We start from the raw sequence: 15,510 nt of genomic DNA on the forward strand, positions 1-15,510 counted from the left end.
ATGTTTGGCACCTCCCAAAGAGGTTTTAGCAAGCACCAAATTATCACCAGTGCCAAAATGATAAGAATTAAGAAAAAAAAGCTCATTCAAATCTGAGCTAAGTGCGTTTATCAGCAATTTACTAAACAACTGTTGAACAAGCAGAACATTGACTTGAATAGGTGCGCTAATCTCAGTTTTATCGTCCAGAGTCTGACTGTACCGGACTCTCGATGATTTTAACGGTAGTATTTGAATATTAATATTATTTTTTCAAGCAGTTTTGTTAATTGGGGTTTCATTAACTCAAGCATAATAGGCATTTTTGTTTATCAAATTGTCAGAAAAACAGGCAAACGCATAGATTTCTGTCAAATAAGGTAACACAGACTCACTGCCTTTACTGTACGCAAACCGATCATGCTTGCTGTTGTGCGTAGTCACCCCCCCACCCACAAAGGATGAATTTGAATCAGGAAAAACCCTGCTGACGGACCGACTGAAAATGCATTGAGGAAACGTTAAAAACCGTTCCTGACAGATATTCCAATAATTTGTGATGTCAATGATGCAGGTTTACAAGTTCCTTGATAAGAACTACGACCAGGTCCGTCAGGATGTCCTGGACCTGTTCATTCAGAGCAAAAACAAGGTGAGAGGAGAGGAGCATCTTCACATCAACATATGCATGCGTGGTCATGTTACCCTTGGAGACCTAATTGAATTTCTGTGAACGTAAACGATTGTATTAAAACAGTGTGAATGTATGTGTGTATTTGTGTGTGTCCAGATGGTGTCAAATCTCTTCCTGGTTCACGCAGAGGTCACGGGTCAGCAGAGAAGTGGTCACACGAGGAAGAGCAGCACAGTCACCAGAAAATACCAAGCTCCCACAGTCAGCAACAAGTTCCAACAGTCCCTGCTGGAGCTGGTGGAGAAGATGGAGAGGTAAAGCAGAGAGAAGTGGAGATATTTACGCTCAGAAAATAATTTAACAGCACACAGTTGCTTTCCACAATTTTCATAAAAATAAGTATGAATAATTATAATAAGCAGGAAATGTTGTTTGCTTTCATTTTTCCGTTTCAGGTGCAACCCTTATTTTGTCCGCTGCATTAAGCCAAATAATATGAAGGTAGAATTTCTACTGATGACACTGATCATTTGCATGCATGAGTTCAGTCTCACTGTATCCTGACAGCCATTGTTTTCACATGTGCTTACATCTGTGTTCAGCAACCAGGTGTATTTGAGGAGGACCTGGTCAGCAGCCAGCTAAGACACTCGGGGGTCCTGGAGACCATTAGGATCCGTAGAGAGGGGTATCCTGTCAGAATGCCATTTTACAACTTCCTATTCAGGTAAGGAGTAGTCTCGCTTTGCCAGACCCTCCTCCAAAGCGCGCTGAAGGAGGGTCTGGCTACTCCACATAGCATTCGGGGATGGGAGGAAAACGTGCTCTGGTTTAATGGCATTTCTTTAAACCAATCAGAATCGTCATGGGCGGTGCTAAACTCCGCACAGAGCCACTGCAAAATAGTCATGCGAGAGAAAACTCAGATTGGACAGATAGTCTAGCTAGCTGTCTGGATTTACCCTACAGAGATCTGAGGAGCAGTTAACCATAGTCCTCAGAAATCCACCGAATTTAAAATTCCAACACAAAGAAAGCGGAAGGAAACGGAAAATACATGCATCAGGCGGAATTTCCTGCAGCACCGGAGCAATCCCGGAAGTGGAACGCGAAAGTTATAGACTAGGTAAGGAATAATCATAGACATCATCTGTCTTTGTGGTTAATCACTGGATGGTGGAAGAAACTTTTGTGAAGAAGTACTGTGTTGTTGAAGTGACAGCTAACATGTCTGACAAGATACAGAAAAGAGTGTCGCCTGTTGCAGCAGCCTGTAACAGATAATCCAAACCATTTTACCACTAAGTCCTATTCCCTGTTTTTTTTTTTTAAGCCAATGCATTATTTTGTGTGTGTGTGTGTGTGTGTGTGTGTGTGTGTGTGTGTGTGTCATCCCCAGGTATAAGTCTCTGGTGGGGATACGAGAGCCTCCAGCAGCAAATGGAGAGAACTGTGTGATAATGCTCAGTAAACTGTGTCTTCTCAGACCAGGAGCATACCATGTTGGAGTCACAAAGGTGAGGCTCTCCTCTCATATGTCCATGCTAATCCTTTCACAAAACCAGCAATCCAAGCTAATCACGTGTGTGTGTGTGTGTGTGTGTGTGTGTGTGTGTGTGTGTGTGTGTATGGCAGTTGTTTCTGAAGGAGGACATCTACCAGTTGTTGGAGTGTAAGCGTGAACGTGCGCGTCACCTTGCTGCTCTCACCCTGCAGCGTTACACCCGGATGTTCTTCGTCAGGAAACGCTTTGTGGCCTTCCGCAAGAAGATCATCGGGCTGCAGGCACAGTGCCGAGGCTTCCTCACAAGGTCGGCTTTTCCGCTACTGCTAGTTTCATAACTATCAATTGATTTGTGGATATCTACCAAGTAAAAAGCTTGATTTAGTTGATTTAGCAGAAAAGCATTTATGTAAAGAAATTGTGGTACTTATAATTAAAAAAGACTAGTGCTGTCAGTTAAACGCGTTCTTAACGGCGTTAACGCAAACCCATTTTAACGGCGTCATATTTTTTTATCGCGAGATTAACGTTCTTTTTGGCCGAGCAAACTTTGTAGTTTTTTTCACATGCTGTTGCAACAACTAATAACTTTAGAAAAACTACCATAAAAATATCATGCCGGATATAGCTAGACTGGAAACAAAACAACAGGCACGCCGCATACACTTGTTTGGGCTTGCGAGCCGGCCAAAGAGTAGTAGGCTAACGTTACGTTTTCAGTGGATGGAGAAATGGATGCCAATAAGATTCTGAATGGAAAGTTTACTTTTAGAAAGTTGCCAAATGGTTCCATTGACAAGACCAGGGTGATCTGTGTGTTTTGTCGTTGTGAACTGAGCTATCATCGCAGCACGTCCAGTCTGAAATACCACTTGATGGCCAAGCACACAGCTGATGCCAATTCTCCGCCCCCTAGTCAAAACCAGGCCGATCCCTTTTTCCATGTTGATAAGAGCATTAAAATGAGAAAAAATAATGGGACAAAAAGAAATCAAGGGACATTTAGAATAGATAAAAATGTGCGATTAACTATTAACTATGACATTAATGCGATTAATCGCGATTAAATATTTTAATCGTTTGACAGCACTAAAAAAGACCTTTTCCTATCTACACATATATACCGTAGCAGTGAGAAAGACAAATTAAGGTTAACGTCAATACTCCTTCTAATGGGGAACACATAGATTTTAAAACAATGGTAAATTATGGTACTTTTTAAGGAACAGTATGTAATTTAAATCATTGGTAGGCAAAATGATTTCCTAAAGTTTCCGAAAAACGACGTCTTTATATCATGGTCATATTAGGAACAAACATGATGATCCCTACAAATCGAACAGACCTATGCATATCAAATAAGAAGGAAACTTGTGACGCAAATGCCCTCATATTAAAACTGCATTGTATACTAAATGGAAATTATTTAGAAAACTACTGAACCAAATCCTAACCATAATAACACATTGTGACTTCTGTAACAAAGTACTTGTAGCATGCCTACAACGTTTGTCTCTTTGTACAGTATGTGTGAAAAAGCTTTCTCAGGAAATGGGATCAAAACATGACGTTAAGATATGAGACATGTGTTAATGGTGGTACTCCAATTCTTCATTCTGCCCTCCAGGAAGCACTATGTGAAAATGAGGGAGAGTCTAGTTCGGTTCCGCTCTCTCGTCCACATGTACGTCAACCGCAAGCGATACATCAAGGTACATGACGTCTGCTTTCAAAGGACAATTTATCTCCTTTCATACCTGGGGGATGCAACCTCTCATGCCCACATAAACCACTCAGAATGTTGAACATAGTTCCCACTTTTGTGATTGAAGTGAAAATGTTCAGTGTGTGATTTCTGTGATCTGTTTGCAGAAGAAGTTTGAAGCCCAGAGGAAAGCTGAAGAGGAGAGGAGGAGGAGAGAGATGGTAAGATAGAAGTTTGGACAGGATGAGTATAGCGTGTTCTTCTCTCACGCGACAGGAAGGAAGGTTTTGACAGTCGGTCATTAAAGAATAAAAACAATAACTCTTTTAGGAGCTGACCAAGAGGGAGGTGGTGAACGTCACGCACTTGGTGATCCCTGCAGAACTGGGCACGTTACTGCAGACAGCAGGAGGTGTGTAAATGTCTGTATGTCTGTCGTCCTGTTTGTGAAGTCCACATTATGTATTTTTCATGAGCCAAATAGCAGAGCGAGCACTTAGTTTAGCCCTCTGAATGTGTCTCATCTCATTGGCGCTCACAGAAGAGAGGAACAGTTGATAAATACACCATCAATTATGTCAGTTTAAATCTGGTCAGCTTCAACAGGTGCGAAAATAAAGTAGCACAGGACACAGGACTCCATGCTCCTACAGAATACAGTATGTATGCTGGTTGACATGTCATTCACACTCCTCTTTCTCTCTCTCTCTCTTTCTAGTCAAGAGGGAGTTGCACTCAGACTGTCTGGCTCTGCTTCAGGCTCCTCATATCCAGGAAGAGGCTCAACTCACTCTGCCTCTGGACATCAATAACTACCCGTTCTACCGCTATGTGCAGATCTATTTTAGGGTGAGAACAGTATACTTACAGTATTACAGTCAGTTTCGGTCTATATAATATGTTCTTTAAAAATGCCCTCTCGACTGTATGTGGTTATTCCTCAGATTTGTTCTTATAAGATCATTGTTTTGAAAATCATGTAGTTAATGTGTCAGGTTTGTGTCAAGTTGTGCTTCCCGAAAACAATGTCAATCTTTTGTTGCTGTAGGAACCAAAATTTGGGATGTTGAGTGCACCTCTGGAGTCCCCGCTGACCCGTGTAGAGGAGGACCTGAGAGGAGAAGCTCTGGAGCTCTTCATCCTGGTAGGCTGATTCCATTTACTCATGTACCTGGCAGTCATAATCTTTCAGCACTGCACTTCTGTCCTTTACAATTATACAGTTTCACACAGTTACACACTGCCACACTGTCTCTAGTTGTTCAGGGGCGATTCCAGGATTTTTTAGTGGGGTCGCACAGTGGGGACCAATAATCAGTCGGGGGGGGGGGGCCAGGGAGGTATTTTATCAGAATACAGCATAGAAAATCTGCTTAGAAATTTAGGAAAGGGTGCCCAGATAGCTCAGTTGGTAGAACAGGCCCCCATATATAGAGGTTTACTCCTCAACCCAGCTGGCCCGGGTTCGACTCTGACCTGTGGCCTTTTGCTGTTTGTCATTCCACCCTCTCTCTCCCCTTTTTTGTCTTCATCTGTCCTGTCAAAAATAAAGGCCGAAAATGCCCAAAAAACAATCTTTAGAAGAAGAAGAAACTTACGAAATTTTCTATAGGCTCAGTCTGCCACTTTTAAAAAAAGCAATTCCAGTGCTGGTTCCATGGTATCAGCATTTTGGATAGTCATCATGGAAACTTTATTTTATTAATTGGTCATGTGACAAGGGCTGGGAAGATTACCCGTGCCCCCCTTCTAGCCCCGCCCCTGTAGTTGCTTGCTGCCCAGGTTCATCATCTTGTCCCTGCTTCTGTGTCATTGTTGTTCTATGAAACAACTTTTTAAACGTAACAAAAGAGTTAGTTAAGCTTTACACAGTCAAATGATACTATGAATCAATAAAATACAGCTTTTAGTGGCCAGGAGTTAGTTGTTATGTTTTCTGCCTTTTATTCTGCTTTCAGGTATTACGATTCATGGGGGACCCTCACCTGAACGGTGCGCAGGAAAACATATTTGGGAATTACATCATCCAAAGGGGCCTGTCTTCTCCAGGGTTACAGGACGAGATCCTGGCTCAGGTCGTCAACCAGGTGTGGAGGAACGTTAACACAGACAACGCTGAGAGAGGCTGGCTGCTGCTGCTGGCGTGTGTCTGCAGCTTCGCCCCGTCACCCAAGATAGGCAAATATCTACTGAAGTAAGACATCATTTCTTACACGTGTTCAGAAATCATATTGATGAAAATATGTACTTTTACACGCATTCACACGCAAATGGGTGTTGGGTAGTAATAAGTAAGTAATACACGTAGAAAAAAATATATTTAAATATACATAACTGAAAAAAAATGTATCTGACTGCAGCTAAAAAATAAACTATAACAAAACTAAAACAACTCAAAATAACTGTATGATTTCCTGGAATATTTCAAATGCAAGAGTGAATATGCAGTTTAAAAAGTCATATAAGTAGTGGCAGGTAGCACAAAATGAAACCTAAAAAATGATTGAGAATTCCTTTGTACAAGTTATAGTTTTAATGAAGTAATTAGTAAGTAATTATTAAGTGTAAAAGAAAACATAAAAATAAATGTGGTTGGAGGGGCAAAAAGTATAACCTCGGTTGTCCTTCTCCTCTCCAGGTTTGTATCTGACCACGCCCCTGCTGGTTGCCAGGCGTTGCTGCAACACAGACTCATCCAAGCCAATCAGAAGACACAGCTAGGCTCAGGCTCCACCCCCGAGACGGCACGGAACTATCCGCTGTCGCTGCTGGAATGGACGGCCAATAGGAAGAAGGCTAACATGGTGTTGCAGGTGCACTGCTTTGACGGTAAGATGCAGCTTGCCTTTTTTTTTTTTTAAGATTTTTAACATTACACCACGCAGTTTAAACTTCCCACACTGCCAAAGGATGAAAGGCAGAAACAAATATTTACAAAATGTACCGCTTTTAATTTTTCTCTTTACATTCAGTTTGTACAACAAATCTCTAAAAAAATTTTTTCAAAAGAGCACAGAAAAATGTCAGACTTGTATATGTGATATCATGTAAGTAGTCTTTCTCAACTACAGTTTAAATGAGTTCACGCCTCAAAGAAAAGCAAGGAGACTGCTGGCATCACTCTTGTTGAGTGGAATCAATTACTGCCCTTGATCATCGATTATTCATTGCCAGTCAGGATCAGGTGATGGAACTACAGGGCTCTCATGGTCTTTCAATTGCGCAATTTATTGCATTTAGCTTTGGTTTGATTTAAAAAAAAAAACATAAACACACACACACACACACACACACACACACACACAATGGAAAGAAATAGGGCTGCACAGTTAATGGCAATTTTATCTAAATCGTAATATGGACTAGTGCAATATCCAAATCCCAGAGGGGCGCAATATTTGTTGAAAGCAAAATATGTGTCAAACCATTCTGAATGAAGTAGTGTGGTGCTGCAGAGACGTCCCGGCCTACAAATCCTAACCTACAGACTACAGAAAACATCCTTGTTTGGTACAGATCCTCGCAAAAATCACACTATAATCATTTTCATTTTTTAAGATTTAATATTAGTCAATGAAATTGACAATAATTATATAAACATGATCATTCCCTTCAATATCGTGGATCATATTGCAATGGCGATATCAGTCAAAAATAATCGCAATTAGATATTTTCCTCATATGGTGGAGCCCTAGAAAGAAACATTTTAAGATACAGTATTCTTTGTTTATTTTCTCTGTAGGAGGATCATTTCTTTGTCCGGCCCATTCCTGGACCAGTGGAGAGGATTTAGCAGGGGACATACTGCGCCACAGGTGCTGATATCTCATATAAACTGATTTATTTAGTGTAGTTCTTTTCAGCTCATGGTTCTGCTTGGATACATTCAATTTGAATAACCTCTTCAACCGTTCTGTATTTCTTTAATCTTCCTACTCAAAACTATATTTTGTATTTGTATTTGTAAATCACCCTTTAATGAAACTCCAGCTTCATAATATTAATTGTACTGCAAAAAAAAAAAAAAATCCAAACAACTTGCAGGGGAGTGTCGGACTGGTGGAGGGGGAGTTCAATTCTGATGAAGGAGCACGGCCAGTGGGTGGAGTTAGCGGGTCACGACTATGTGATGGACCTGATTGCAGACCTGGAGCTTCCCACTGACTTCCCAAAGCAGAAGAGCTACTTCATCATCAGCACTGACGACCCAACCAGAGTCCGAGCAAATGCCAGCCTGTCAGTACACAAAACACACACTAATACATGCATGTACAAATATTTGAAATGTAGATATTTTCACCAAAGAAATAAATTGCCCTATAATTAATTCTCCTCTCCTTTGGTGGTTAATTGTTGGTTTAAGAAAGCACATTTTTATTTGTTTGACAGGTTTTGTTGTGTTTTATTTAGGATTTTCTTTTCTTGACTTGTTTTTGATATTTGTGATTGTGATTCTTCTCTGAAACGTTGAAAACTCCTCTCCTCTCCTCTCCTCTCAGTGCTTTGTTTGGCAGTGGCTTTGAGTCAGATGAGGAGCTTCCTCCTGCCTTTCCTCTCCGTAACAGCAGACCAGCCTACAGCCTGCCTGACTCTGACGGTTACTACAGCCACGGTACACACACGCTGGGACGATATGCTTTTGTCCCGGTTTGATTCTTTCACGATACATGGGTGCCGATTCGGTTTGCATTGTGATTTTCATTTATTACAATTCTAGAAGTACTGCGATTCGATAGTACTGAGTATTGCGATTTTCTTTTCCTTCTTTAACAAAAAAAAAAGTTGAATAATACACTTCTAGAGACAATACATCATGAGACATTTCTTTGTTTTCTAAGACGAATGCACACCACGTCAGTCTGACATTTATTTAATTCGTAAAGAAGTACATAACATGTATTTTCTGCATTTTCTGCTTTCGATCTGTAGTCGCCGTCGGCAGTACCGTTTAAACAGAAAATATTTAAAAAATGTTGATTCTGGGGAAAAGAAAGGATTTCTAAAAATCGTCGCAAAAAAAAAATCGAGGTTATGTGTGTGTGTGCTAATTCACAGTTTAGAAAAATGTTGCCTTGTTTTGTACTCGCAGGCATCCCAGTTCTTGAGTTTTGCCTTCATTTTATCAGCTCAGCTTCATTTACTGGACTAGCACAGACACACACACACACACAGACGCACACACACACACACCCACACACACACACACACACACACAAAGAAATATGTCGTAAACTTTATGACATGCATATATTAATAATAAGAATATGTTCAACAGTAGCAAGTGTATAAATGTATTGTATCTGCAGACAAGGTTAGATATGAGTCCTGTTGTTACAACCCAGTATCACTAGTAAATACAGTGGCAGCTTATTTCAGTTAAATAGTTACAGTTTCTGGTTATTGAAAGCGCTGAACGTTATGTGTGACAGCCATGTTTAAAGCCACTCTGCTGTCTGTCTGTGTCCAGTAGAGTCGGATGTGTTCAGTGACGGTCAGACTCAGAGAGGAATGGACCGCTACCTGGACAGTCTGTTTGACCCTGTGCTGTCAGACAGCAGCATAGTGAGTACTGACCAGAAACATCCCATCCTAACCATACTTTCCCTCTTCCTTTGGAAATACATTAGCGTGGTAACGATAACTTGACTAATCGGTTAGTCTGTTTAATCGTCCAATAGACTGAAAAACCATCAGAAGCTGGTGTAGGGACTGAATTAAAGACATACAGCAAGTTTCCATCATGTATGTTTTCTTCAAACTTCAAGAAAAAAGGATTTCTGTACAGTGTTAAACCTCAAACAGTGCATGCATGGGAATCTACTAGTATGCTAATCCTGTTTTTTTTAAAAAGCTTAATTTAATGAGTTTAGTGAACTCTCACCAGTACATTCATTCTGACGTTTTACAGGCTAAGCAATCCATTAACACAGTGGAAAAAACAGGAAATTCTCATTAGCTGCAGCTCTGCATAAAACTGTCCCGTCATGCTCTCTCCACCTGATCTGCCGTCTGAGTGTGAATGGAGTGGAGTGTTGATAGATGGATGGAACATGTGATCCACGGCTTCTGTTTTTGTATGAATGGAGCAGACAGGAGGGGTGATTGGGTTACTGAGTGACCTACCGTATTTGACCGCAACAGCAGGCAGCGCACATGCACAGCTCTGTGGGGGATTACTGTTCCGTTAACGGCTTCACATTTTGTGAATTCGGTAAAACAAAAAAAAAAAGAAGCCCCGTCATTGGGAGGGAACAGGAAGAAAGTCAGTCAGTGCAGGTATGTTTTGGGTGTTGACTTAGGTTCTCTATTTCAGATTAAAACAACCTAATGTCCATAATTGGTGATTTGTAACAAGCAAATGCAAAATGCAAAAACAGAGGGATACTTGAGACTCTTAATGTCAAGAATTTCCAATGTTTTTTTTTCATTATCAGCTGTCAATCAAACAGTCTGCGTGGTAACATTAGACCGCTTTGCTTGGATATTCTATTAATTAAGACTGAGGTTTTGCATGTGAGACTTTATTCTTTGACTTATCTGTGCAGTAAAGCGTTTTTCTCGTGAAAATAGCTCTTTGGTTTTGTTGTGTTGAGACAGTAAGGTTTTTTTATATTGCAGAAAATCTTGTTGGAGATTCCGACTACTTTTTTGTTTTGTTTATGAGTTTCTGAATTTTGTGTGTGCTGGAGCTTTTCCTCCAGTGTGTACGGTACTTCCTGCAGAGTATTCAGTTCCTACAGCTTTACTGATTCTCACAGAGGGTCTGAATCAACCAATACAATACACTCCCTCTCTCTTGTCCCTTTATTCTCTCATTTTTCTAACATACACACACACACTTCTTACCCTACTCTTCATGTCTCTCCATCTCCACTTTCTCAACATCCCCAAACGTCCTTTTCTATCTGCTGAATCTCTGTGGCCTGTGTCTCTCTGGCTATCAGGACATGGAAAAAACTGGAAGTTTATCAGCAAGGATGAAGGGAGGAGGAGGTATAGGCATTACAGGAGGAGGAAGAGAAGAGGGGCAGAGTCAAATGGCCCCCAGCCGTCCTTATCCACCAGGAATACATCCAGGAGGTAAAACACTTCTTAGTGTGTGTGTATGTTAGTTACATCTAGTGTAAGTGTAGATTGTCCAAAGCTTTCCCTTACATTTGTGTTTTTGTTATTTAGTTTTGTTACTTTCCTCTGTGTTTGTCACAGACTTAACAGTTTTCTTACTCTTTTCATTTTTTGGACCGTTGTTTTTCATTCGACCCAATTCTTCTTTTGTCCTGCCACTAAAGCCTCTCTCTCATTTTTTTTCCCCTCTCAACTGATATCAATAATTCACTTTTTTCTAAGTTAATTCTAAATCGGCATTAGTCTCAGATTGATAAATAGTTAGATATATAAAAAGCCCCCTTAATGCTGGAAACACTGCCAAGGTTGAAATGTTGGAACAACCGAACAACAGAAACAAAGAAATAACAATTTAATGCAGTTTAACATAGTTTCAAACATATTTATTTTTGTAATTATTTCCATATTGTTCAAGGTTGAGGGATAAAGTGCCTCAGTGACACTGAACAGGACTGAGGTGTAAAGGTGTACAGTTCACCAACCTTAATCAGTCGCTTAGAGCAGTCTGACCTCATGGATAATGCATAGACAGCCATTCACTGTAACCATAGATGACTGTTTTACTCTCTATAGGCCTCTGTCACTCTCTTTCTCTATCTTGCTACACATACTATTTTTGATCAAACACACTGATGCTATAGACCTTTTTCACGGCAGACATGTTGACATGTCATAGTAGGAAAAGCACAGGTGTATTCAAAACCATTAATGATGGCTGCAGAGAGAGCAACCGCAGTGAAGACAGTGGCAGAAAGAAAAGGGGATGAAGGAAACTACAGCCGTTTAGTTTATGTCTATGCATCTCATTTTCGGTTTGATGGATCGGTTTGAACTCTGTTAAAACATGGTGTTTTGGATCCAAACTTGCAAATATAATATTTAATATAATTAAATGTATTTATTTTTTAAACAACATAATATGTCTTGTAACTTGTCTGGACATAAGCAGGCTGTATTTCTTTAAATTACAAGGCCAGTGTGAACCTGCTGTAGTTAAATTTGGGTTGAATGAACAGTAGCTACAGATAATACGTAGCAAACAAATGTTTACATCAACAAGAAATGCTAACATGCTGATGTTTAGCCAGTATATCGGTAAATTGCAGATTATCTTGTCCGGTCTTGTCTGCCCAGGATGAAAATAGCAATACAGTCCATTTAAAACAGTCCTGGAACAGGCACTGGTCCTAACTCTTACCCTGTTCCCTGACCTGTCACTCTTCAAGCTGTGCCAGTGCTTCCAGTAGCAGGAGGAATGATGCCACCAATCCCCGCCATGCCAATCCCCTCCCACCACCATCATCACGAACAACACCAACTGCAGCAGCAGCAGCAGCAGGAACCTCAACAACAACAGCCGCAGCCACAATACCACCAATACAACCTTCCCAAACACACCTACAACCAGCAGACTTCTTCTACAATTACTTCTTCCACACGTGTAGCACTCACCCCATCACCCACTCACGCTCCCGCTGCTGATAGAGATAATGTAGCATCCCATGTTACTGGCGTCCCCGGTCTGCCGGGGGTGCCTTCGCTCCCTGCCACGCATGTGGTTCCAGGCTTGCCTGTGATGACAGGTGTGCCAGGTACAATACTCAGATGTGCGTTCCAGCATGTTTGGCCTGAAGCTTGTGGGCATGGTGGAGTCACAATTCAATTCATGTTAGATAAAAGCCATACTTTTTTATATCTTGCATTTCATTGTGAGGTTGTAAAGTTCCTCTGTGTGGTTTGTTTGAAGTGGAGGAGTCTACTGGGTTTTTTGCAGTGAACTGTGTGTGATCCTACTGTTTTTCTACAACAAAATCATCTTGACTACATGGTGGCCATACTTATATGTTTATACTTCTCTAGGATCGGAGCAGACAGTACTGACTCAACAGCAACAGGCCATCATCCACCAGCAAGCCATCATTCTGGTTTGTCACATATCCTTCTTCTGGACAACTCTGATATTACTGTTGGTGTATTTGTCTTAGTTGTTACATAAAATATATGGTAACATATTGTTGGGCCTGTTAAATGTTAAACCTACATCGTGTAATTTTTTGAGTTGATTCTTAGCAAAAAACCCCTTTATTTAACAAATATGTACTCATTCATGTGTAATTATTTCCACCAACTAACCAAAGGATTCTCGTAAGCGTAGAATCTGACATTCAGAATCATTCAGAATACATACGAGCAACTCGCTCGAATGACAGCAGCCATGTAGCGCCTCCATCTTTAAAATATGAATGCGAGGGGGAGATTACTCGCCAGGGAAGTGAAAAAGAGAATTAAAGCGACAATGCGACAGACAAAGCAACAAGACCAAAGTTAATATTGGAGTGGCTAGAACAGCTGCCTGTAAACGATGGAGAGAGCTAATTTCAGGTTCGGCAACCGTAGGAGGAGGGGCTAGAAAGTAATATTCAGTTGGTTGTCATATACAATTTCACCGCTAGATGGGAGAAATTCTTACACAGTGTAGCTTTAAAACTCGATATAAGTTTAGTTTTATTCAGTGTTTATACTTATACTTATACTTTATTGATTTATAACTTTTTCCGACATTGTTGTCACTTTTGTCAAAGTTTTTGTCACTTTTTCTGACGTTTTTGGGCGCTTTTTTTCTATGATGGCTGAGAAACTTTTTCCTGACTTCTTTAGGACTTTATGTCGACCAAACTGTAAGTGAGAAGACTATATGCAATAAGACAGTCAAAGATATTTGACTTTTTCGATGAAATAAAAGCATGTCAATAAACTCTACATGTCTGGCCCTTGATGTGATTCTTATTTCCAGTGTGGCCCTTAGTTAAGTTGAGTTTGACACCCCTGCTTTAGACCATCCACATAAAGTAAAATGAGAAATAAAATGTAGATGTATACATTAGCATGAAGGTATACTGTTCTTGTGTGTGTGTGTTGCAGGCCCAGCAGATGACCATGCAGGCCATTGCGATCCAGCAGCAGATGTTGTCCTCCTTTCCCCCTGTTGCCCCGGCGCCCCAGTCACCGCCCTCACAGCATTACACACACTTGCCACAACACTCTCACAGAACGAGCCCTGTGCGTAAACACACACACACACACACACACACACACACACACACACACACACACACACAGACACACACACACACTCTGTGCTGGGGTGTTGCATGAACACTAGTCTGGCTTTGCCAGATCCTCTTCCAAAGTGTGCTGAAGGAGGGTCTGGCTACTCCACATAGCATTCTGGGATGGGAGGAAAACGTGCTCTGGTTTATTAGCATTTCTTTAAACCAATCACAATCGTCTTGGGCGGTGCTAAGCACCGGAGAAAAGCAGCGGTGCCGCTGCAAAATAGGCTCGGGAAGAAACTTGTTTTGGTGGAACGTGCACATTTAAAAGTTGTTTTTGTCGTGCAACAGAAAACTGAGATTGGACAGATAGTCTAGCTAGTCTGGATTTACCCTGCAGAGATCTGAGGAGCAGTTAACCATAGTCCTCAGAAATCCACCGGAGTTTAAAATGCCAACACAAAGAAAGCCGAAGGCAACGGATATCTGGCCTAAATGAGTGAAATCCGGCGGATTTTCCGGCGGCAACAGAGCAATCCCGGAAGTGGAACGTCAAGGATACAGACTACATGAACACCTGCCAGCATGTATGCAAATCAATATTGCCTTGCAATCCAAACTTACTCAGCTGTATCACTTCCTGTTTTTTCTGCAGACCAAAGAGAGTGAAGAGTCGCCGTACAAGCCTGCTGCTGTTCAGCGAAAAATGAGTATGTTTTACACTCTCAGGGTCCAATTAACCACAGATTTGCTGTATGGTGTGAATGTTGGATTACAGTGAAGCTTCATGCCCCATGCTCTTGTAGCTGGGTTCTCTGAATCTAAAGGTTACTCAAGTACAGTGCTTAATTTGTAAAGTGGGAGTTCCCGGAGCGCAGAGGGGGGGGGGGGGGAACCGGCGACTCAAAACGGGGTTTGGAGGTAACAGAACAAAAAAAAAATGACACTGCCTACGTAGCTTCTCTGACTAAAAAAACCTAAACAACGCTGTGTGTACATCAGGGCAATGCTTATTTTTATTTCAGAACATGCACTGCATGGGTACGAAATGTAAAAAAAAATAAAAATACACTGCAACAATTGTTTTCACCAGCAGCAATTATCCATCGGACTATTAAATTAACCAAAAAACCCACCGTGGTCGCCACATTCTTGATCGGCAGAAACGGTTCTTGCTTGTTTGGGATCCGACTGGCCAGCGAATTTGAAAAAGTTAAGCAAACTTTGTTGTCTTTTTGGCATTTTTTCCCTGAGTGAAACGAGGCTAACAGCAATCTCAACCAGCACAAGCGCTTGTGTCACTTGAAGTGCCTCCCCTCCCTCCGTCCCTCTCCCCCCCTCCGTCTTACCCTGAAAATTCACCTCAAAACGCATCGAAAATGCAAACGCAAGATTTTTGTGGAACTTCAATGGGGAATAAAGACTAACAACACAGATAACAACACTGAACACTACACAAACAGTCATTTATTTTTTTCATTTAGGCGATTCATTTTTCATAGTGACAAG

General features: G+C 41.1%; 1 protein-coding gene across 1 annotated transcript in view; it reads left to right on the forward strand.

The window, feature by feature from the left end:
• Positions 1 to 15,510, forward strand: part of myo15aa (myosin XVAa) — a 44,387-nt gene that overhangs the window by 17,035 nt on the left and 11,842 nt on the right. Inside the window, exons 18-38 of the mRNA XM_078270449.1 lie at positions 554 to 631; positions 770 to 927; positions 1,069 to 1,114; positions 1,216 to 1,340; positions 2,013 to 2,130; positions 2,249 to 2,424; positions 3,745 to 3,829; positions 3,990 to 4,043; positions 4,171 to 4,236; positions 4,546 to 4,671; positions 4,871 to 4,966; positions 5,781 to 6,016; positions 6,461 to 6,651; positions 7,566 to 7,638; positions 7,868 to 8,059; positions 8,323 to 8,381; positions 9,294 to 9,385; positions 10,768 to 10,903; positions 12,175 to 12,540; positions 12,809 to 12,873; positions 13,871 to 14,012. Of these exons, the coding sequence (XP_078126575.1) occupies positions 554 to 631; positions 770 to 927; positions 1,069 to 1,114; positions 1,216 to 1,340; positions 2,013 to 2,130; positions 2,249 to 2,424; positions 3,745 to 3,829; positions 3,990 to 4,043; positions 4,171 to 4,236; positions 4,546 to 4,671; positions 4,871 to 4,966; positions 5,781 to 6,016; positions 6,461 to 6,651; positions 7,566 to 7,638; positions 7,868 to 8,059; positions 8,323 to 8,381; positions 9,294 to 9,385; positions 10,768 to 10,903; positions 12,175 to 12,540; positions 12,809 to 12,873; positions 13,871 to 14,012 (2,680 nt within the window). The remainder of the gene's footprint in view (positions 1 to 553; positions 632 to 769; positions 928 to 1,068; positions 1,115 to 1,215; positions 1,341 to 2,012; positions 2,131 to 2,248; positions 2,425 to 3,744; positions 3,830 to 3,989; positions 4,044 to 4,170; positions 4,237 to 4,545; positions 4,672 to 4,870; positions 4,967 to 5,780; positions 6,017 to 6,460; positions 6,652 to 7,565; positions 7,639 to 7,867; positions 8,060 to 8,322; positions 8,382 to 9,293; positions 9,386 to 10,767; positions 10,904 to 12,174; positions 12,541 to 12,808; positions 12,874 to 13,870; positions 14,013 to 15,510) is intronic.

This window comes from Sander vitreus, chromosome 15, assembly GCF_031162955.1.
Source record: "Sander vitreus isolate 19-12246 chromosome 15, sanVit1, whole genome shotgun sequence".
Lineage (NCBI taxonomy): Eukaryota > Metazoa > Chordata > Actinopteri > Perciformes > Percidae > Sander > Sander vitreus.